Source organism: Topomyia yanbarensis, chromosome 1 (genome assembly GCF_030247195.1).
Source record: "Topomyia yanbarensis strain Yona2022 chromosome 1, ASM3024719v1, whole genome shotgun sequence".
NCBI classification, from domain to species: domain Eukaryota; kingdom Metazoa; phylum Arthropoda; class Insecta; order Diptera; family Culicidae; genus Topomyia; species Topomyia yanbarensis.
Genome location: NC_080670.1, coordinates 145,245,150 through 145,264,319, shown reverse-complemented (window position 1 = coordinate 145,264,319; position 19,170 = coordinate 145,245,150). Strand labels below are relative to the sequence as shown.

The 19,170-nt window shown below is 36.6% G+C and overlaps 1 protein-coding gene across 4 annotated transcripts in view; it reads left to right on the top strand.

The window, feature by feature from the left end:
* The window catches only part of LOC131676398 (protein singed), a 93,341-nt gene extending 74,475 nt beyond the window's left edge, over nt 1–18,866 (top strand). For 3 of the 4 annotated variants that reach the window (XM_058955470.1, XM_058955478.1, XM_058955483.1), the window contains exons 3-7: nt 14,678–14,934; nt 15,015–15,178; nt 16,425–16,779; nt 16,835–17,189; nt 17,484–18,866. In XM_058955470.1, coding sequence (XP_058811453.1) covers nt 14,678–14,934; nt 15,015–15,178; nt 16,425–16,779; nt 16,835–17,189; nt 17,484–17,689 — 1,337 coding nt within the window. In that variant the 3' untranslated portion in view covers nt 17,690–18,866. The remainder of the gene's footprint in view (nt 1–14,677; nt 14,935–15,014; nt 15,179–16,424; nt 16,780–16,834; nt 17,190–17,483) is intronic. The other variant, XM_058955491.1, reaches the window with a different exon arrangement.
* Nucleotides 18,867–19,170: the final 304 nt, after the last annotated feature.

Here is a 19,170-nt window from a genome sequence, read left to right as displayed (position 1 = left end):
CATTTTATTTTAGTTTGAATATTGAGAATATTACTACTATTTGTAGCATTAAAAGTAAAACGGTCAGTGTAACCTAGCAACTATTTTTAAAATAAGATCAGATAGATAAACAACATCTCAAATAAAACAGCCCAAGTGTGGCAAAGGGCCCACTGAGTTGTTATTTCTAATGTAGTCGTGTATCAATCCATCTGAACAGCGGAGAACGTAGTGTGATGTTTGGCTAGCCATCCTAGTCACACATATTTTAATTTACAGTATCAACTTTGTTAGCTATTTTCGGAAAATTTATAATTAAGAGAAACGAAAGATGTTAAAATCGAAAAACAGATAGGTATTCTAAAGTTAATCATTCGTAAGCTTAGAACGGAAAGCTAGAGCTAGGCAGGATCATATGGGCATGATCGAAAGGAAATGTTAAGAATCGGTGGTCGATGACGACGTTTTGAGAAGGAAACACCAAAGTGGCGTGTTGGAAAGACGACAAATCGTTAAAGAAAAGATCGAACCTTCGAATTAATGAGCCATTACCCAGTGGAGGCAATTCCAATGATGGCAACGCGACAAGAAGTTTTTGATGAATGGAGTTTGTGAGATCACGGGTTTGAATGCAGATTTATTGGAACGATTAGGTATCATTCTCGCCGTTATCAATAGCAAAGCAAAAATAAACTCCCAAGTTTTTGCAGGCTATTTGGAAGCAACGAGAATGATTTACGATCACGAGTACGGTTGGTTCCTCTATCTCCAACCCTTCATAAACTTTTGGTACTTGGTTCGTCTATCGTCAAGCAAGCTTTTCTTCCTGTTGGTAGCGTAAATATGTTCCATGTTGATGTCCGAATCTTTTCAAAAACGAAAATATCAAAAAACCAAACAATACTCTTGTTCAACATTAATTTTTACGTAAGAAACAACTCACTTGATGTTTTTACGTTGATTAAATGTAATGTACTGAGGACGAAAGACAATTCGTTTCCGCAGAACAACACGCGAAAACATAAACGACGTCGTAACTAATACAGCTGCTTCACGGCAACAGCGGAAATGATAGTCGTCAACGATGCTCTCTACCATGTATCTAATTCACGCAACACGACCTACCTCTGCAATAACATTGCAAAGATACTGCCCTATACTTATTGTACACCCGTACCTGTTTGACCCCATTCTACTCTATGTATTTCTATGGTTTTCTCGAAACTTGCGGATAGACTTATTCCTCGTTTCTAAAGCCTTTTCACTGAGGCATTAGAAACGAGGAATAAGTCTATCGGCAAGTTTCGAGAAAACCATTCAAGAAAATTTAGCAGCGTTGCCAATATTAAAGATGTATTAAAAAATTGCTGCTTACTTCGGACCCTATGATCTTGTTGAAAAATAGGTCAAATAATGTTCCAGATTTCTAGATCTTCCGGATGCTACCCGGATCTTGATTACTCGTGACAAATTAACAGCATACATGGGCCTTTCGCCGCACTTAAGCAGGGTGCTGGGAAGGTTTTCCGATTCCCAAATGGATTCTACCAAGGCTGTGACTAAAATAATAATTCAGCGGACTCTCTGCCACATTATGACGTAGTGCTGGAAAGGTTTTCCGCGGCTCAGGCGGAACGATATACATCGGAAACAACTCAGCGGGCCCTTCGCCACACTCGAGAGGTTTTATTTGAGATGTTGTTTATCTATCTGATCTTATTTTAAAAATAGTTGCTAGGTTACACTGACCGTTTTACTTTTAATGCTACAAATAGTAGTAATATTCTCAATATTCAAACTAAAATAAAATGAGTTAAGCAAAAATGACCTCTGAGATTTTTTCATAAAATATACTATCAATTGTGATCTTTCGAATGCAAAAAAAAAGAAATCAATTTCACTTGCTCCATTTTAAGATATCAACATTTGAAAAGGTTGTGTTTTTTTTCTAAAAATGCTCATAACTTTTGAACTAAATGAGCTATCTCAAATATGTCTATATAAATAATATTCGTCTCAATAAGATCTAAAAGTTTTGTGAAGACGCTATTGACGGAAAAAATTATTTAAAAAGTTATAACGAAAAAACTGATTTTGTTAGGGATACCCTATCACACAACATTTTAATACCTGTAAAATTAAAACCATTAAAGTTACAAATATGACGTCCTCAGCAAAGTTGCTTGAAAAAGGTTGTACTACAATTTTGCGGAAAACTTCATTGTTCTATCTCTTCTTATTTCGAAAATAATTTTCAGATCGTACAAACAATAAGGACCACCCTAATAGAACCCATCTCAAAAGATGCCCCAATTGACACAGATTATTTGTTCCGAAGACATGATATCTCTAGAACCAGTAGTTTAGTCACAAATGTTTTTGTCATCCTAAATTCTGGATTCGGACCACTGTGCATTGGTTTCAACATCATTTATCCCATTTGTAACGCTCATATATATATTTTCAACTGTGATATCCGAGATTTGATTACCCACCCATCCTGATGAAAGTGTTGAGTTGACTGTTGACGTCAATGGTACTGCCGCTTTGACCAATTGAGCTATTTCTGCTATCGAGCAGAGAAAACAATTTCTTTGAGCTGGAAATATCGTAATTTGCTAGTACCGATAAATAAAACTGGCATAATGAATGTGATTTTTTTAAATATTTTTATTAATTTGAATAGTAAAATCCAACGAAGACAAGTAATCAGCAGGGGTTTCATCTTATTATTCAGTCAATTTTATACATGCAAATTTTATAGTTGATTGTAAAAATATTTTGCTTAATTATTCCATAAATGATAATAAACGGATAATAAACCTGTGCTTTGGGATATAGTAACCATTAGAGGTGTTGCTTTTGTAATGTCCATGCAATATAAATTTTATTCAATTTAGTTCAACAATATCCCTTATAGTAATGACGAATTGAATTGTATAATTATAGAGTAACAAAATCAAATATTGTTCTCTAATTTTGGTGCAAAGTACCCCCGATGACAGTTCATTATAATGTAAATATTTAGAACATTCTCTTGCAAATATTTATAACATAAAGCCTTTTATTTATATTACTATCATTTGCATAAGGTTTGCCGAAATCTTGTTGCAAACGGAATGTTTTTATTGTGACACGGTATGGTGGATGTCTTGTTAAATATTAGCTGATCATTGTACAGCCACCTACTATTTATGCAATCGTAAATGCAATGCTACGCTATGACCGATGTGACTTGAGCGATCATTGATGTTTGTCATCGATGTATTTTACATGTCATTCTGTTTTGTGTTTGCTGTTCAGCACTCTGAACCCCTCTCGATCGCTTTGGTGCGTTATGCTACAAGCTGTGTGCGGTGTAACAATTTATACAACCAGCATACTGACGCACAGTGGGGCAAAAGTGACAAAAGACGGTCAAAAGTCTTTCCTGAGTCTCACAGATGTTTTCGTGCTTTGATGTCTTCAGGAAAGTTTCCTAGGACTACATCCTACATCTTTTAGGATAAGCAACTTAATTTTTCTTAAGGTGCAACTGTCATTTAAAAGCAAATTATTTTTAGCTCAACAACAAAAAAAATTGTTTTGCACGGAATCTTATAGAGTAATTTATTTTGAACAACTTTGATGAATATATCCGCCATATATTTTTCCTTAAGAGATATGTACGTTGCACCTTAAAATCAGTCTTTTATCTTTCTCTTCTACAACTTAATTTTTTCTACATTGGAATGTTCTGGAAAGTTTTAGATATCGTTAAAACACATGACTTTTCTGAAGACTCCAATGATGTATGACCTGTGTTTCGGGATATAAATCGATTTTTCTCTAAAAATGCTCTTTTTCATTACAAAATTTCTCAGAATTGTGAAACTTTGTGAACCAAAACTCGGCATGATTAGATTCACCATGTTATGTAGTATATGTAAGCGAAGTATAGTAATCCAGACTTTTCGGGTTTTTTACTTTTCATGCATTTTTATACTGCATAATGTATGGATATTTCACATTATCTATAGAATGCCCATTAGTAAATCAACATGTCATAATACAGCATACTTAACACAATGTAAAATATATCTTCTATGATCAACAATCAACATGTAAAAATAATGAAAGTGTATAAAGCACTAATTATAAATTAGAAGTATTTTATATTGAATGATTAAAACTATTAATCTTGTAAAGAATATAAAATTTTGGCATTATCCCTCTCATTCTTCGTAAGAGTCAGCAATCCAGTTCCTCACAAATCCACAAAACTCAAGCTCTGAGAGTGATTTAGAATGATATTTGCTTTGACATATATTTCCTTTTATTTTTTTCTTTTATTTTAATAATTCACAATAAAATATTCATAATACTAATGCTATTACGTATTGGATTGCTGTTTAGCATGTAATATACCCGCGTAAAAAGCAATTTGAGCGTCCTTCTAATGTATAATTATTGCTTCATACACTTTAATTGTTTTTTACATGTTAATTGTTGATAATAGAAGAAATCACGCGTTTTTTGGGAAGGGCCAATAAGCATACTGTCAAAATTTACTTTGAGAGGAAATACTGGACAAACCATTAATTGCCTATTAAAATGTACTCCAACAGACGAAAGCGAAAACATTTCTCTTTCATAAAATGTTAACATCAAGTTTTTTCCGGTTTTTCCGGAACTTTCTCTCAAAGTGAATTTTAACATTGCTTATTGGCCCTTCTCAAAAAACACGCGAGATATATTTTGCATTGAGTTTAGTATTCTGTATTCCATGCATTATGTAGTATAAAAATGCATGCAAAGTAAAAAACCCGAAAAGTCCGGATTGCTATACTTCGCTTACATATACTACATAACATGGTGAATCTAATCATTCTGGGTTTTGGTTCACAAAGTTTGACAATTTTGAGAAATTTCCTAATGGAAATGAACATTTTTTTTAGAGAAAAATCGATTTATATCCCGGAACACATGCCATACATCATTGGAGTCTTCAGAAAGGTTATGTGTCTTGACGATATCTAAAACTTTCTAGAACGTACCAATGTAGAAAAAAAAATTTGTGGAAGAGAAAGATAAAAAACTGATTTTAAGGTTCAACGTACATATCTCTTAAGGAAAAATATATAGCTAGCGGATATGTTCATTAAAGTTGTTCAAAATAAATTACTCTATAAGATTCCGCACAAAAAATTGTTGTTGAGCTAAAAATAATTTGTTTTTAAATGACAGTTGCACCTTAAGAAAAATTAAGGTGTTTATCCTGTAGTCCTAAGAAACTTTCCCGAAGACACTATAGCATGAAAACATCTGTGAAACTCAGGAAAGACTTTTGACCGTCTTTTTTCACTTTCTCCCCACTGTATGCCGTGACACGCATAACAATCCCATTTGATATGAATTTCCTATGCATAGTGTACTGTTATGCGTATCACGGCAGTATTACGCGCCATCATCACGATGATCATACCAACTTCCAGTTTTATAAACCAGAAAGGTGGAACTGGACCTGGAGGCAGCATCTCTCATCATCATGACAGCGCGTACCACATTTTTGTTAAGTGCGCAAGCAATACACTTGAAACTGGAGCTTGTAGATGAGATCGCATTAAGGTATCATAATTTTACCACACACTAACAATAAGAGGCTGCACTTTTTCAATTAATCAAGTGAGCCAAAGTGTTGCAAAAGAAAAAAATAAAATGCTAACACAGATGGCCGGCGTCGTGATACGCTTTGTTTGCAGCTCGTTAGCCTGAAAACATTTGAGACGGATTTTGCAACGTTTTCGCATACACTCTACAAACAATTCAATATCGTTTATTTTCTCTGGTTCGATTCAAAGCATTCCGACGGCAGTGTACAAGGACTAAATTTATTGCATATCGAATAAGAGACGATTCACCCATGCTTTCTAGATGGAAGGCCATACCATAGACGGGTAATAAAATTTAAAATGGATGTGATAGAGTTTTATTCTGCTATCATTTACATATGGTCGGTGTTAAGTCAGACTGGAATAAGCGACATTTGATTGATTTCGAGTAAAACGAGCTTAAAGTTTGAATCGCAGCATCCTTTACCTTATAATTCGAAATTAATTTTAACCATAATTCATGCTAATTGTAAATTATTACAACTCTGGCCAAAGTCGAAAGTAGCTGAAGAATTTATTTATCCAGTGCTATCAATATCTCACTTTTTGATATTTTACGACTTAGTCCGGTCCAACTTAACACCGACCCTATTTTGTACGATTATGTTGGGGATGTAGAAATTTCGCACAGTGCTTCTTCACATCATTGCCTTGGTATCTACGGGGGCGTTTAACAAAATTTATTATTTGTACAATAACAAGTTATCTTTTTAGCGCAAATCGGGTTTTGGCTTCAAAGTGCTAAGAAAAACTCAAAATTCGAGAAAAAATGAAAGAACCCGATAAAATTGAAGAAATTTCAAAAGCGACCATTCAAAATTACTTTTCTCGTTGTATTAATTAGAAAAAAAAATAAATATGTAAGCATGCAAATTTGAAAAAAAAAGCTCGTATCAGACAATAGCGGTTTGTTTATCGAGCATTACATGCCAATATCTTGCCAGCCAGTTACAATACGAATACGACTTTTGGGAAACCTGCGGACAGCGCGCAACTATGCGGAAAGTTATCAGAAAACTAAACTAATTGATATTTCGTTAAAACCTTTTAGGGGTGTATTTGTAATATAGAGCAGAAAAAAATATACAATTTCGATTTTGTAAAACCACATTTGAGGAGGACCCTGCCGTAGCTTTATTTAGTTCAACATGATCAAGATTAAAATTATTCTCGGTATAAGCTTCATACCTTTCCCAATTCATTTTGTGATTAATAAACAATTCACTACAAATGGGACTTTGGTCTGTCAAAACCAAATCAATTGTTGATTTACAGACGACTAGCTCGTAGGTCTATTAAAAATTAAAACTCAATAACAAACTAAAGCGCTGTAAAACACGTGTATCGGTTGTATATACAAGGGATTGTGAAATCTGAAAGATGATCAGAAATCCATTATTGAGATTATGTGAATATATTCTGCTAAACCACAAGAGAAATAAAAAACGCAATAAATTAGATGATTATAATTTTCTGTAGACTGACGAAAACAATTGAAGTATTAATTTTAGAAGTTTCAAAGTACACGTGTAACTTTGTCATTTTGTAGTTATTTCAAATGACTCCCTAGTGTGGGACAGAAAAACATACCTTGTTACATCAGCAAAGATTAAACAGTTTAAGAAACGCATGATTTAAAACACTTAGTAAATAATAGTTATAGTAATGATCATACAAATTTTAGTCACAGTTGTATTCTAAGTATACATTTATATATGTATGGAATGTAAGTTAAGTAAATTTAACTATCGAACAAGAGAGGGTTGATACCAGCTACCATGTTAGCGCGACATGCCATTTGAGTAGTGGTATCTTACAACATTGGAACACTCTGCATTAACACGAGAAATCTTTTATTTTGCAAATCATTGTTTCAATAATTAGTATTCACTGAAAGCGCTATTTCTTTACTTTACTACTTAACTTCATTGTTTATATTAACGACTAACCCAGATGGATATAAATGTGTGTTATATATACGAATTCATAGTAATATAAAAAAAAAACCTTTTATCCATGTGGATTGTCTCATAAGGGTGGTACAGTTGTTGAATTCCAGTAGAATCTACACATAACTAAACGTTTACGTACTATGCGAAATCAGATGTGCTATATTTAAAAAACAACACAGGATCTTTATAGAATATTTGAGCTAGGTTCTACTCGAAAGAAATAAGTGTACCTTCTCACATACACACAAACACACTTCATCGCATAAAACAATTCATCCACTGTCTCTTCTCATCCACCTGTTCGTTATAGAGCGCTGGCAGCCTGGTGCCAATCCAAAATCAGACGATAAAGGTAATCCCTTACTTTTTGCTCTTGGGAGTGATGTATTTCCTTTTATTGTTTTTATGTTGTTTTTGGTTTGACTGCAATCATGTTTTCAATTTACCTGTAAAACCATCAAATCCGATCGAAGTTGGGTACAAGCTTAAGCATAACAAGCACATGTTCGTTTACATTGTTTCAAATACTAGATTGTAGGTCTTTGTTTCACCGTGTGCTGTATTGACTCATGTGGAGTAGATATAGAAAGCTTCAGGTATTATCCCACGTACATTAGTCGCTTTCTAAACTTTTAAAGTGTTATGAACGTCTTATACACCCTCAACATCCAGCATATTAACATAACACTTTGGCACTTTAGTAGTGTGGCTAGTTAAACAACATAATGTTCCTAGGAATAATTTGTGTCATGAATTTACTAAAGATTTATTAAGTATAATTTTTGTCATATTTTCAAAAATATTGATTGGATATTGGGTAATGAGCCTATTAGGAAGGTTGCCGCAATATTTCAATAATCACGCAACAATTACTCGAACTACAATCGATGGGCTGCATATAAATTAGCATCATTATCTTTACTTCGTTTCTAAGAACCAGTATAATAACAACAATGGCCTGAAAATGGCGAAGAACTGTAGAATGATAACAGGAACATGATGAAAATAAGCTCATTACCCTATATTTGGGACGAAATATCATATCGAGTTCAACAGGACCACGGCTTACATATACTAGGCTAGCTCGTTAGAGTGTAACATTTGACGAGCGGGCGCCATAGAAATCGTGGGCGAAAACAATTAGATGAAATTCATATAGGGTGATGAGCCTATTTACGCCATGTTTCTATTATCACCCTACCCATTTGAAGCTGTTGGTTAGAGCAGTGTCTGCCATCTTTGTTCAACGCATTGAGTGAAATGGTAGCGCAACAATAGGGGCACTCGATTCGAGTTTTCATTGCGCTCAAACGCGAGAATTCCACCGTTTTCAGCGCATTTGTGTTATTATATTGGTTCATAACAACGAAGAAAAGTTGTTGATGTCAATTTTTACGCATGCCATTGATTGTAGGCCGAGAAATTATTGAATTAGTGAGGCAGAGTTCTTAGTATGGTAAAATTAGGCACTTTACCCTAGATATTGTTTGCTGCTAACGAATGATCGGCCCCTGATGGATCACAAGGAAGCTATGCCGACGTCCAAAACTTTTGCTTGGAATAGGAAATTATGGATAGATTTTCTACGGCATGCAGCCAAATACCCAATTTTCGCTAATAATCACATAGATGAACTGATTACCCTTTGTGTGTAGTGTAATTGTGGCGTAATTTACGTAAATAATCCGTTGCACACAATAAGAGCTTCAATATTGTCAATTATCAACTTATTCGAGAAATCCGTTTAATTTCTCTGACGTCACCGAAAAATGTCAGTACGTGGAGTAGCAAGCCTCGTTTCTGTGAGCCGTGGACAGGACTATCCAGCGAAATGTGCTGTACTCATGTTTTTAAATTCTATTATACTTGACAAAGCGAGCGATTATATATAACGGAAGTGCTTCTGATTTTTGTTACTTATTTTTAACCATTCTTTCGTTCATCAAAATTTGTTCATACGAGTTGTATTACCTTATCAGATCGATATAACTTTGTTACTAATTCGAGAGTCACGAAATCAACAAGGACAATCGATCGTTATTTTGTAACTGTGTGTTGATTTATATTGATATTTCGTTGTTTTGAGTAAAGTATATAGATTTTTGGTCTTTCTTGTGTAGTATTATTAATATCTGTTTGATTTTTAACTGTTTTGTGCTAAACATATTATACACATCTAGTTCTTCATTCTTCTTAAAATTTTGATATTATTCTAGTGCCAGTTATTCTAGTTGGGGGCACTGAAAAATTGATCTGCTTTATAAAATAAGTAAGGATAAGCCATAAAATAAATCGGGATAAGTGTGTCATTTCCAGATACACCCTAATTATTAATTATCCATCGAGTTTCCATGTGCCGCAATTGGCCTCAATATGCTTCTGCAACGCACAACAGATTCTAATATATATCTACACAGGTACGTCTCAATATTTTTCTGAGATTTGTTGGCTTCAGTGGCATTGCAAGCAAGCATTGGCCTTCATGGCGCGCCATACTGAACAATCCAATGGATTACGATTAAGATCGGGGCTGGATAGTGGCCACATATGCTTCGCTCAGAACGGCAAATGTTCCCGCAACTACTTTTGAGGTGTGAGGTGTGATCCATGTCACACCTCAAAAGTAGTTTCTCCGTCTTTTTGAAATACTACATCCGGCTTCGATCCGCATTGGTCTTCAATCCACGGAAGGACATACTTACTTAAAATATAGGTCTCCGTGATTACTTCTTCACCTTCTGGAATAAACACCAGGTCCATTTTTTACCATTAGAACCCACCAACCCAAACACCATAACACTAGCGGGATGCTTTGTCAAGGACACATTTTTGTATTCGTCGGTCACGTCTTTCACCGGAATAGAGTTTGCGTAACGGTAGGTTCTGAAATTAGAAATGAGATCGAAAGTAAAAATATTCTTACAGCGCTCGACTTGTAGCTTCCGGATACGGTTACATGTCATGTGCGTTTTTACCGTGCACTCGACTTCGCCCCCGAATTTTTTGTACGAGCTTCCGTGCCATAAAGTCGCTTGCGCCATTTTCCTCGTGGAACGCACATGCTTAACCGGAATTTTTCCTTTGATACAGCGATAACTATCGGCATCCGAGCTGATCTCCTTCTTACGGTCCAGCGGGATGCTTCTCGCGTGATTGAAATTTTGCTAGCTGTACAAATCACGAATACGCTGCAACTTCGTCATAATGCAACTGTCAAACTAAGAAAAGTGTTTTTTTGTTATTTACAGTTCATGATGGTATGAGCTTACATGCATGCACAGAAAACAAGATATTCTATGCATAGGTGATACGGGAACCCTATTTGTAGAAGAGTGCAAACAGTAACACGCAAAAGATAGACTTGGGGATCTTGACATTGACGTTATAATATTCAAAAAACTTACAATCGATTTTCGAATTGTACCAGAACCACTCTCGGTACATAGTGGACCTAAATACGTAGTAAGTGCTCCACCTATCGCATGTACAGACGACTTGTGCTTATGCTGATACATCGCAATTCACACATTGCACATATTGCATACATTGCACACAACGCTCACTGCAAGAATTTAAGAACGACGGTACAGGATTTCTGTAGCTCAGTGAACAGGAACCAAACACGCCGGGTAACTGTTCATGACTCAACTTTTTTATCCACTTTGAACGCTCTTCGTGACCGGTATCGTTAGTGAATGAAAGCAGACTGAGTTTTTATGTGCTGAACAATATAGGGTTACTGCTCCCTAATTCATCTTAGCTCCTCTATTCATCTCACCCATTTGAACACATTAGTTAGAGCAGTAGCTGCTATCTCTATTCAACGCATTAGCTCAAATGGTAGGATGAATAAGGATACGTTGTACTCGACTCTTCGCTTCGCTCAAACGCGAGCATTTTACGTTTTCCAAGCAAAAATTTTAACTGTACTGCTTCTTCGGAACGAAGCAAAGATGATGATACCTATTTAAGCGCAATCCAGTCACTCTAAGTCGAGCTATCAACGAAACAGTGTGACATCCTGACTAATGAGATGAATAAGGGCTCGTTTACCCTATCTATAGATTTTTTTGGTGCGAAATGGACTAGAGGTTTCAATAGATCGTCCCTTAATTAGCTGTTGTCGATTAAATAGAACCTAACGTTCAAAATAAAATTGAAAAAGCCAATTGTAAAAACTTTTTGTTTTTCAGGTTCTATTCTTCCAAAAATTATATCAGTCAAAATTTCTAAAGTGGGCCATCAAAAGAAGGTGATTTCGCTATTTTGATGGAAGATCCAAATTTTTGTTTGTATTTGGTATTGCAAAATCAAATTCTGGTGGGTTCAGCGAAAAAAAAATTAATAATAATATTGACATGAGAAATTTTGACTCATCTATAAGCGCACTATCACAAAGAAACCAGAAGTACCAGGAAACCAAATGATGGCTACGACAGATCCTTGAAAAACCCCGCTTTCCTCTATAAAACTTTTCGACCTCCCTTCAACGCAGATTTTGAATGTGCGTTTCTTTAAGTATTCGTCTTTTAAACTCCCTATGTTACCTACCCCCTAGTTTTGCAGCTATCGCAGCACTCCTTCCCTCCACACGGTGCCGTAAACTCGCGATGTCGGGGATTGCTAAGTTGGCGGGCTAGTTGACCCCTTTCAAGATTTCTCCTAAGGTACCGAGATGTGTTCCGAAGTCGCGACCTAGTATGGCGGAAAATTGCCTGTTGCCAAGTACCTGTTTGTTCTCCGTGTAGTCCGTCAGCCAGCTGTTTACCGATTATCTCGGAGACGTTCGGGACATTTCCGTTCCTCCAGGGAGAATCCGAACTTTCTCCTCTTCCCTGATAGAGTGTTAGTATTTTTTCTTTTGTTCTGTTCGGGGAAGATGCCCTATACGAAGTTGCTTCAGCTCTTGATTTTGGCTCTGGCGTTGTTCCGAAGTCTTCGAAAATTTACTTCTTTTTCCTCTTGTAATGATATTCTCCAGTTCCGTGTTCCACAGCTTGTTTCCGATATCCACTGTTTCGCTTAGCCTGCTCGTCGTTTCCATTCCGACTTTCAAGTAGGTTTCATGCAGTGCAATCACTAAAGGAGTGTTCTCGTGCACTAGCCGTTAAAAGTCACCGAGGTTGGACCAAATACTGTTCCACGACAGCGGTTTATCGTGACATCCTGGTTGTGTGCTGTCTAGAGGACATTCTCTTACTGTCGTTGGTGAGGTTGCTGGATACGCGAAATGCGTTGGGGCAGTGTCTGATTAGATGGACAAAACATTGTCGAATGAATCCGCACCTACAACCGCCCGAGTCTCTTCATAACAAACTGTTACCTCCCGGGTCAGGGCCAGTGCGAAAGAAAGCGTTTTTTGGTCATCGGTGTTCTTGCTTTTTCGTATCGCTTCGTAATGGGCTTTGTTCGTTCCGGATGTTAGATTTGTTATAGTCACTAGGTTTCTGTTTGGTTTCGCTATGTCCAATGTTTTGTTTCGGCTTACGGGGCTTCTCGCTCCTTTACATGATGATCTCGTCCGAGAACGGTTGAAGGTAGAAGATTCTTAACATTAGCTTTCGATTATGGCAGTCATGCTCTAGTTTTCCACTATATCTATATAACTGATTCACTCTAGAATACCTATCCGTCTTTCAATTTTCATACCTTTCATTCCTTTTAGTCATCAACTTTCCGAAAATAGCAACAATACAGTAAGATTTACTTTTGCATTGAGCCATATGGCTGGGACAAATCAGTCTATTAGGTATTTTTTTGTAATATTTTCTCAACATAGTTGGTAGATTCAATTGTACATTGTAAGTTTTAGCTGACCAATCTACTGGATAACAAATTTTTGACAAGGATGTGAATAATACTGTTGTGCTAGCAATTTTCACCAAAAGTGTTTTTAATATCACCAGATTTGAACGTTTCGTGATATTCCAAGACAGTTGGCATCAAAAATACGACTTTGTTTTTTTTTTGTAATTTCAATAGGTGTTTTTCGCGGGTGAAAATGTTTGAACGTTGGCCATTTCGTGTGACCCTCTCGTCATACCCGATTGAGCTTAAATTTTACATAGAGACTTTGTTCAAGGTATTGAAGCTTCGGAAGTGTGTCCGGTGATAACATTGAATGCTTCCTTTTTCCCATACATTGTACTGTTGTGCTATCTTATGACATTTCGAGAAAAACGATGTTTAGAGCTTGAGTTTGAATATCTAAAAACTTACAATTGGTGGAAACAATTCAGAGAAGGCATGCATCTATCTAATATTGCGAAGATAGGTTTAGTGCATGTATTTTTCTTTTGAAAATTATGCCATTGTGTTCCTTAGACAGTTTTTATGCATCGAAACAGCTGAAACTTCAATATAACTTGATTAAATCTCACAATACAGTGATTGTAATTGTAATTGTTTATTGAGTGCTTTAACCAGATGGTCATTCGCCCGAGATACAGTGATTTGAAGCAGAAAACTCATCATGTTTCTCGGTATATCTCAGTAACCAAGCAGAATTTAAAAATTCGGAAACACCACTTCGTAGAGATTTTTCAGATAAGTAATGTGGCATACCTAACTCAATTTACCATTTTGTGAAGATGTTGTAGCTATAAGTTCGATCATTTTGGTACTGTGATATGTATCGACCATTGAGTCATCCTGTTAGAAAAAAATCTGCATTTTGAGAATCTACAAAAAACAAATTTATGGGCAAATTAACTAGCTTGGTAGACATACTCAAAACATTGCGAATAGATTCGACGGATTAAATATGTATATTTGCTAAGAGTGAAGCTTATATTTCTACTCATTACCGAATGAGGATTTTTAGAGCACTGTTAAGAGATTATGAGATGATGCACTAGCCATTGAGAGTGACTAAACAGCTAAACAGTTAAACTACAGTTTATTTCATAAATGATTCGCTTCGCTGAACAGCGGTTGTTTTTGGAAAGCCACCGCTATCTGATTAACAACAGTGTTTTCTTTTTTGTTTTGGTCCGTAATTAATTAGGAAAAGTAAAACGATGAACATTGTTTTGCTGCTTGCTGCAAAATATATGATTAATATTTGTGCCTCTTTGCTCTCCGCTTACCACACAGGTATTATTTATTTGAAATCACATTTGGGCAGATATCTGTCGGTGGATTCGTTTGGCAACGTGCTGTGCGAGTCGGAGGAACGCGACGCCGGTAGTCGTTTCCAGATCAGTATCGCCGATGACAACTCTGGTCGGTGGGCACTGAAAAATGAACAGCGCGGTTACTTCCTCGGTGGAACGCCAGAAAAACTGACATGCACAGCCAAAGCCCCCGGCAAGGGGGAATTTTGGAGCGTACATCTCGCCGCCAGGCCACAGGTAGGTCGATAGTGACGGTGAAATCACACCAGCCAATTTCTAATACGGTTTTCTTTCTTTGTTTCATCATATCCCGCCAGGTGAATCTACGCTCTGTTGGACGCAAGCGTTTCGCTCATCTATCCGAGTCACAAGATGAGATTCACGTTGATGCCAATATTCCGTGGGGCGAAGATACGCTCTTCACACTTGAATTCCGTGCCGACGAAGAGGGGCGGTACGCACTGCACACATGCAACAATAAGTGAGTGTTTGATTGCCTCTACTTTGAGTGTGAAACTTTTATCCGCGGAAGATATTTTACAGACAAATCGCACTACTAATGACGACAGGAAGCCAAATTTGCAATTGAGTTCTGCGTAATTCATACTGGTATCATAGACTGAACCAGAAAGTAATCAAATTCTAAAACAAAACTTACTTATGTATCACTACTTATGTCCAAATTAGTTCATGATGATATTCTATCTTATTTATATACCTGTTCTCGAACATGTTCCAAGTGTATCAGAAATGTCTGTAATCTACCTTATGAAAACAAAGTTCTATTATTTATAACTGGCTCTTCTAGCTCTTTACTTGAAGTTTTATAACGAGTAAAGGCAAGGATCCGCTTTTAAGAAAAAATCTGCACATTCAATGCACAACGAGCACTCATTGTTTCTTTACGTATTGCAAATCTAGAATTAAAAGCACGGCTCAGTTAAGCTAGTACAATACATTTTGAAATAGGGGTAACTCTTCTATTTTTACTATGCCTCGTTCAGTGTAAACATAAAAAAGTAGCTAACATAGCATAAAAAAAATTTACCGGGGACGAGCGGTACTGAGTACACCCGCTCTGAAGATTTAACGAAATCGTCCTAGGGTACCAGTGGCTCCTCGTTCATTGAGCCATTTGCGCAGCTCCCGAATGTTTACCAGCATTAGCTCAAGTAGGGGTTCACTAAACTGTCTCGCGGGGACCCAACATGGTCTGAGCAATGATAGCGTCTTGTATTTTAGTTTTTGGTAGGATAAGAAGGAATAAGTCGGACCAGCCCCATTCAATATGAATGAACGGAAAGAAGCCCATCTACATTTAAAATGTTAAACTTTTCACTAACCCGTATTTCAATATAAAGTACGTCATGTAGTGCTAGATCTTGTAAACGTGGGGTGGTTTTATCATTGTATATGTGAAGGACTTTTATCCCCAGAGAATTCCGTAAGCTTAAATTCCATTTTCACTTTCAATAACTGTTTCACCTCTGGTCCAGATCGTACCTGGCGATTCAAGTTAACACTACTTGGTCTTAGGTCTTTGTTTTTAAACAAACGACAAGATGATTTCTGGTTTTTTATTAGATTAGATCAGGAAGACTGACAATGACATTTGTTAAGGCTCAACACTGCTGTACGCAAGAGACACTAGAACACAAGCAATGTTCACTGCACTTGATGTAACTCTCGTGTTCACTTAATAACGTTATGTTTTTCTCATTTCAAAGATACCTCAACTCGACTGGTAAGCTGGAAACCAAATGTACCGACGATTGTCTCTTCAGTGCAGAATATCACAGTGGCCACTTGGCTCTACGCGATCGTCACGGATTGTATTTGTCGCCGATTGGTTCGAAGGCTGTGCTAAAATCGCGCTCTCAAACCGTTACCCGAGACGAGCTGTTTTCACTCGAAGATTCGTTGCCTCAGGCATCATTCATTGCTGCTCTAAACAACAAATATGTATCGGTGAAGCAAGGTGTTGATGTAACTGCTAATCAGGATGAAATCGGAGACAACGAAACGTTCCAGTTGGAGTATGATTGGTCCGCTCATCGTTGGGCACTCAGGACTACTCAGGTAGTAAGGTTATCTGAATGTTGGATGTTAACAAAATGCTATACTTGTATAATTTTAGGATCGCTACTGGTGCCTTTCAACCGGCGGTGGTATTCAAGCTACTGGTAGTCGTCGTTCTGCTGATGCTTTGTTTGAGTTAGTATGGCATGGTGATGGATCTGTGTCGTTCCGTGCTAATAATGGAAAGTTATTGTCAACGAAACGCTCCGGACACTTGTTTGCCACGGCTGATGCAATTGAGGACACCACTAAATTTTATTTCTATTTGATCAACCGTCCAATCCTTGTTCTGAAGTGTGAACAAGGGTTCGTGGGCTACCGTGCTCCTGGAAGCAACAAATTAGAGTGCAATAAAGCTGTTTATGAAACAATTCTGGTCGAACGCGCTCAGAAGGGTGTCGTTTACTTTAAAGGTGAGCAGCTACAATTGAGTTCTACAAGATGACGACACGAATGAACTCATAATGAATGAAGTTCATGTTTGACAATTCTCGGTGGTTTGTTTACTTTGTCAGATACGTGAGTGCGAGCGCAACGGTTGCTCATCTGTTACATTCGAACACACGTAACTTCCATGTAAACAAACCACCGAGAATTGTCAAAAGAAGTTCATCCGGCTCGTTTTGTGGGGTTATGTTGGTTGGTGTAAAACCTAATATTATACAAAATAGAACTAATACTTGCAATATTGTTACGATTTTCTCAAGGTCAAAATGGCAAATACTGGAGGGTCGATGGGGAAGGTATTGCCGCTGATTCCGATACACCAATCGATGGATTCTACATTGAACTGCGGGAACCAACACGCATCTGCCTACGTTCCAATGATGGCCGGTATCTCGGAGCAACTAAGAATGGCACATTCAAACTGGTGGATACTGGCTACGAAACTGCCACTCAGTGGGAATACTAAATCAGCACAATCTAGTAGTATCGCATTGGTTCGAGTATACTCGCACTCGAAATTTTAGCATGTTAGGTTACTCTTCTTCTTATCCTAAACTACACCAAGAGACTCGTCAAGGAAACGAAAAAAACTAATACCGAACATTGCAAAATGCAATCAACTTATCTTACTCTTTTTAACTGGGTCTTAAATTTTATTTGTAAATTGAATTATACTGTCCATCTTACTGATTAAAAAGGGGAACATTTTATACTAGCCGCCAACAAAGAAAAAAACTCTGTAACTTGTTGCGCTTGTAATCGCTTTGGGACTTTTGAGCGAACGATCACCTTTCTTTTCAAATCTTCTAAGTACGATGCCTGCGTATAATTATTACAATATTCATGCATCAAAAGCAAAATTAGTTGTAGTATTTAGTGATCATTGAAAAATAAAATAAACTATCATAAATAAATAAGAAATGGACGAAAATATGATACTCACTCGATCATGTCTTTTGTTCCTTTTCTATAGGATCTGGCCACTTTTGATATATTGATATTTATGAATTTCTTAAAACAAATTCGTCGATGTTTGGAGGTGCAGTTAGTTGACAAAGCATCCGGCAAAGTATGCATCCAATTTTTTTTAGTCCGCACAAATTCACCGAAAATATGTGATTGCTATCTCAGCATTGATATTATGTCTATGTTGCCTTTGGGGTGTTTTCCCAAGCACTACACAACACCAGTGTCATGCCAAATTGATGCGAAAACTGCCAAAATATGAGAAAAAATTCCAAGTACTAGAACGAAAACAAAAACAAGATCTACTAACATAACAATCAAATAACAAGCTAGGAAAACAAACGCAGTAACATTGTAAAGTATTTATCTAGTTTTTATTTCAAAACCACTTGAAAACTTTGTTAGCGGTGTATGTATAATATTTATTTATAGTGATTATGCGTTTATCGACGAACCTTGTGTTATAACAATTTGTGTTTCGATAAACTTAGAAACATACTGTAGGTGCAACAAAAAAGTGTATTGTGCAGCGAGTCAAATCGAATTGCACTTTTTACGAGTGAAATGCTATTCGAAATATTTTATGACGAATTTACGAGGAAAAATACAATATACAGATATATGCAAACGTATGTGTGTAATCAAATCGAATTGAGTAAATATTAATAATAAACTTATTCAATACATTGTTCTTTATTTTCCCTATTACAATATCACAATCAGGGCTACAGATATTCATTGTCATTCAATAAAACCTGTTTTAATCCACCTAGTGGTGCAATAGTGTCTTTCTCATTTCTCCAAACTTTGACTCCGTGGTTATATTCAATATAATATAGAAATGTCTATTATATTCTTGGAACACCTATATAAAATGGCCTGCATCGGCGAACTTGATGAGCCCCGTATCGACGCTGAAACATTTGAAACAAGAAAAGTATATCATACTTCACTACCTAAATCAGCATTAGTCCAAGGCTG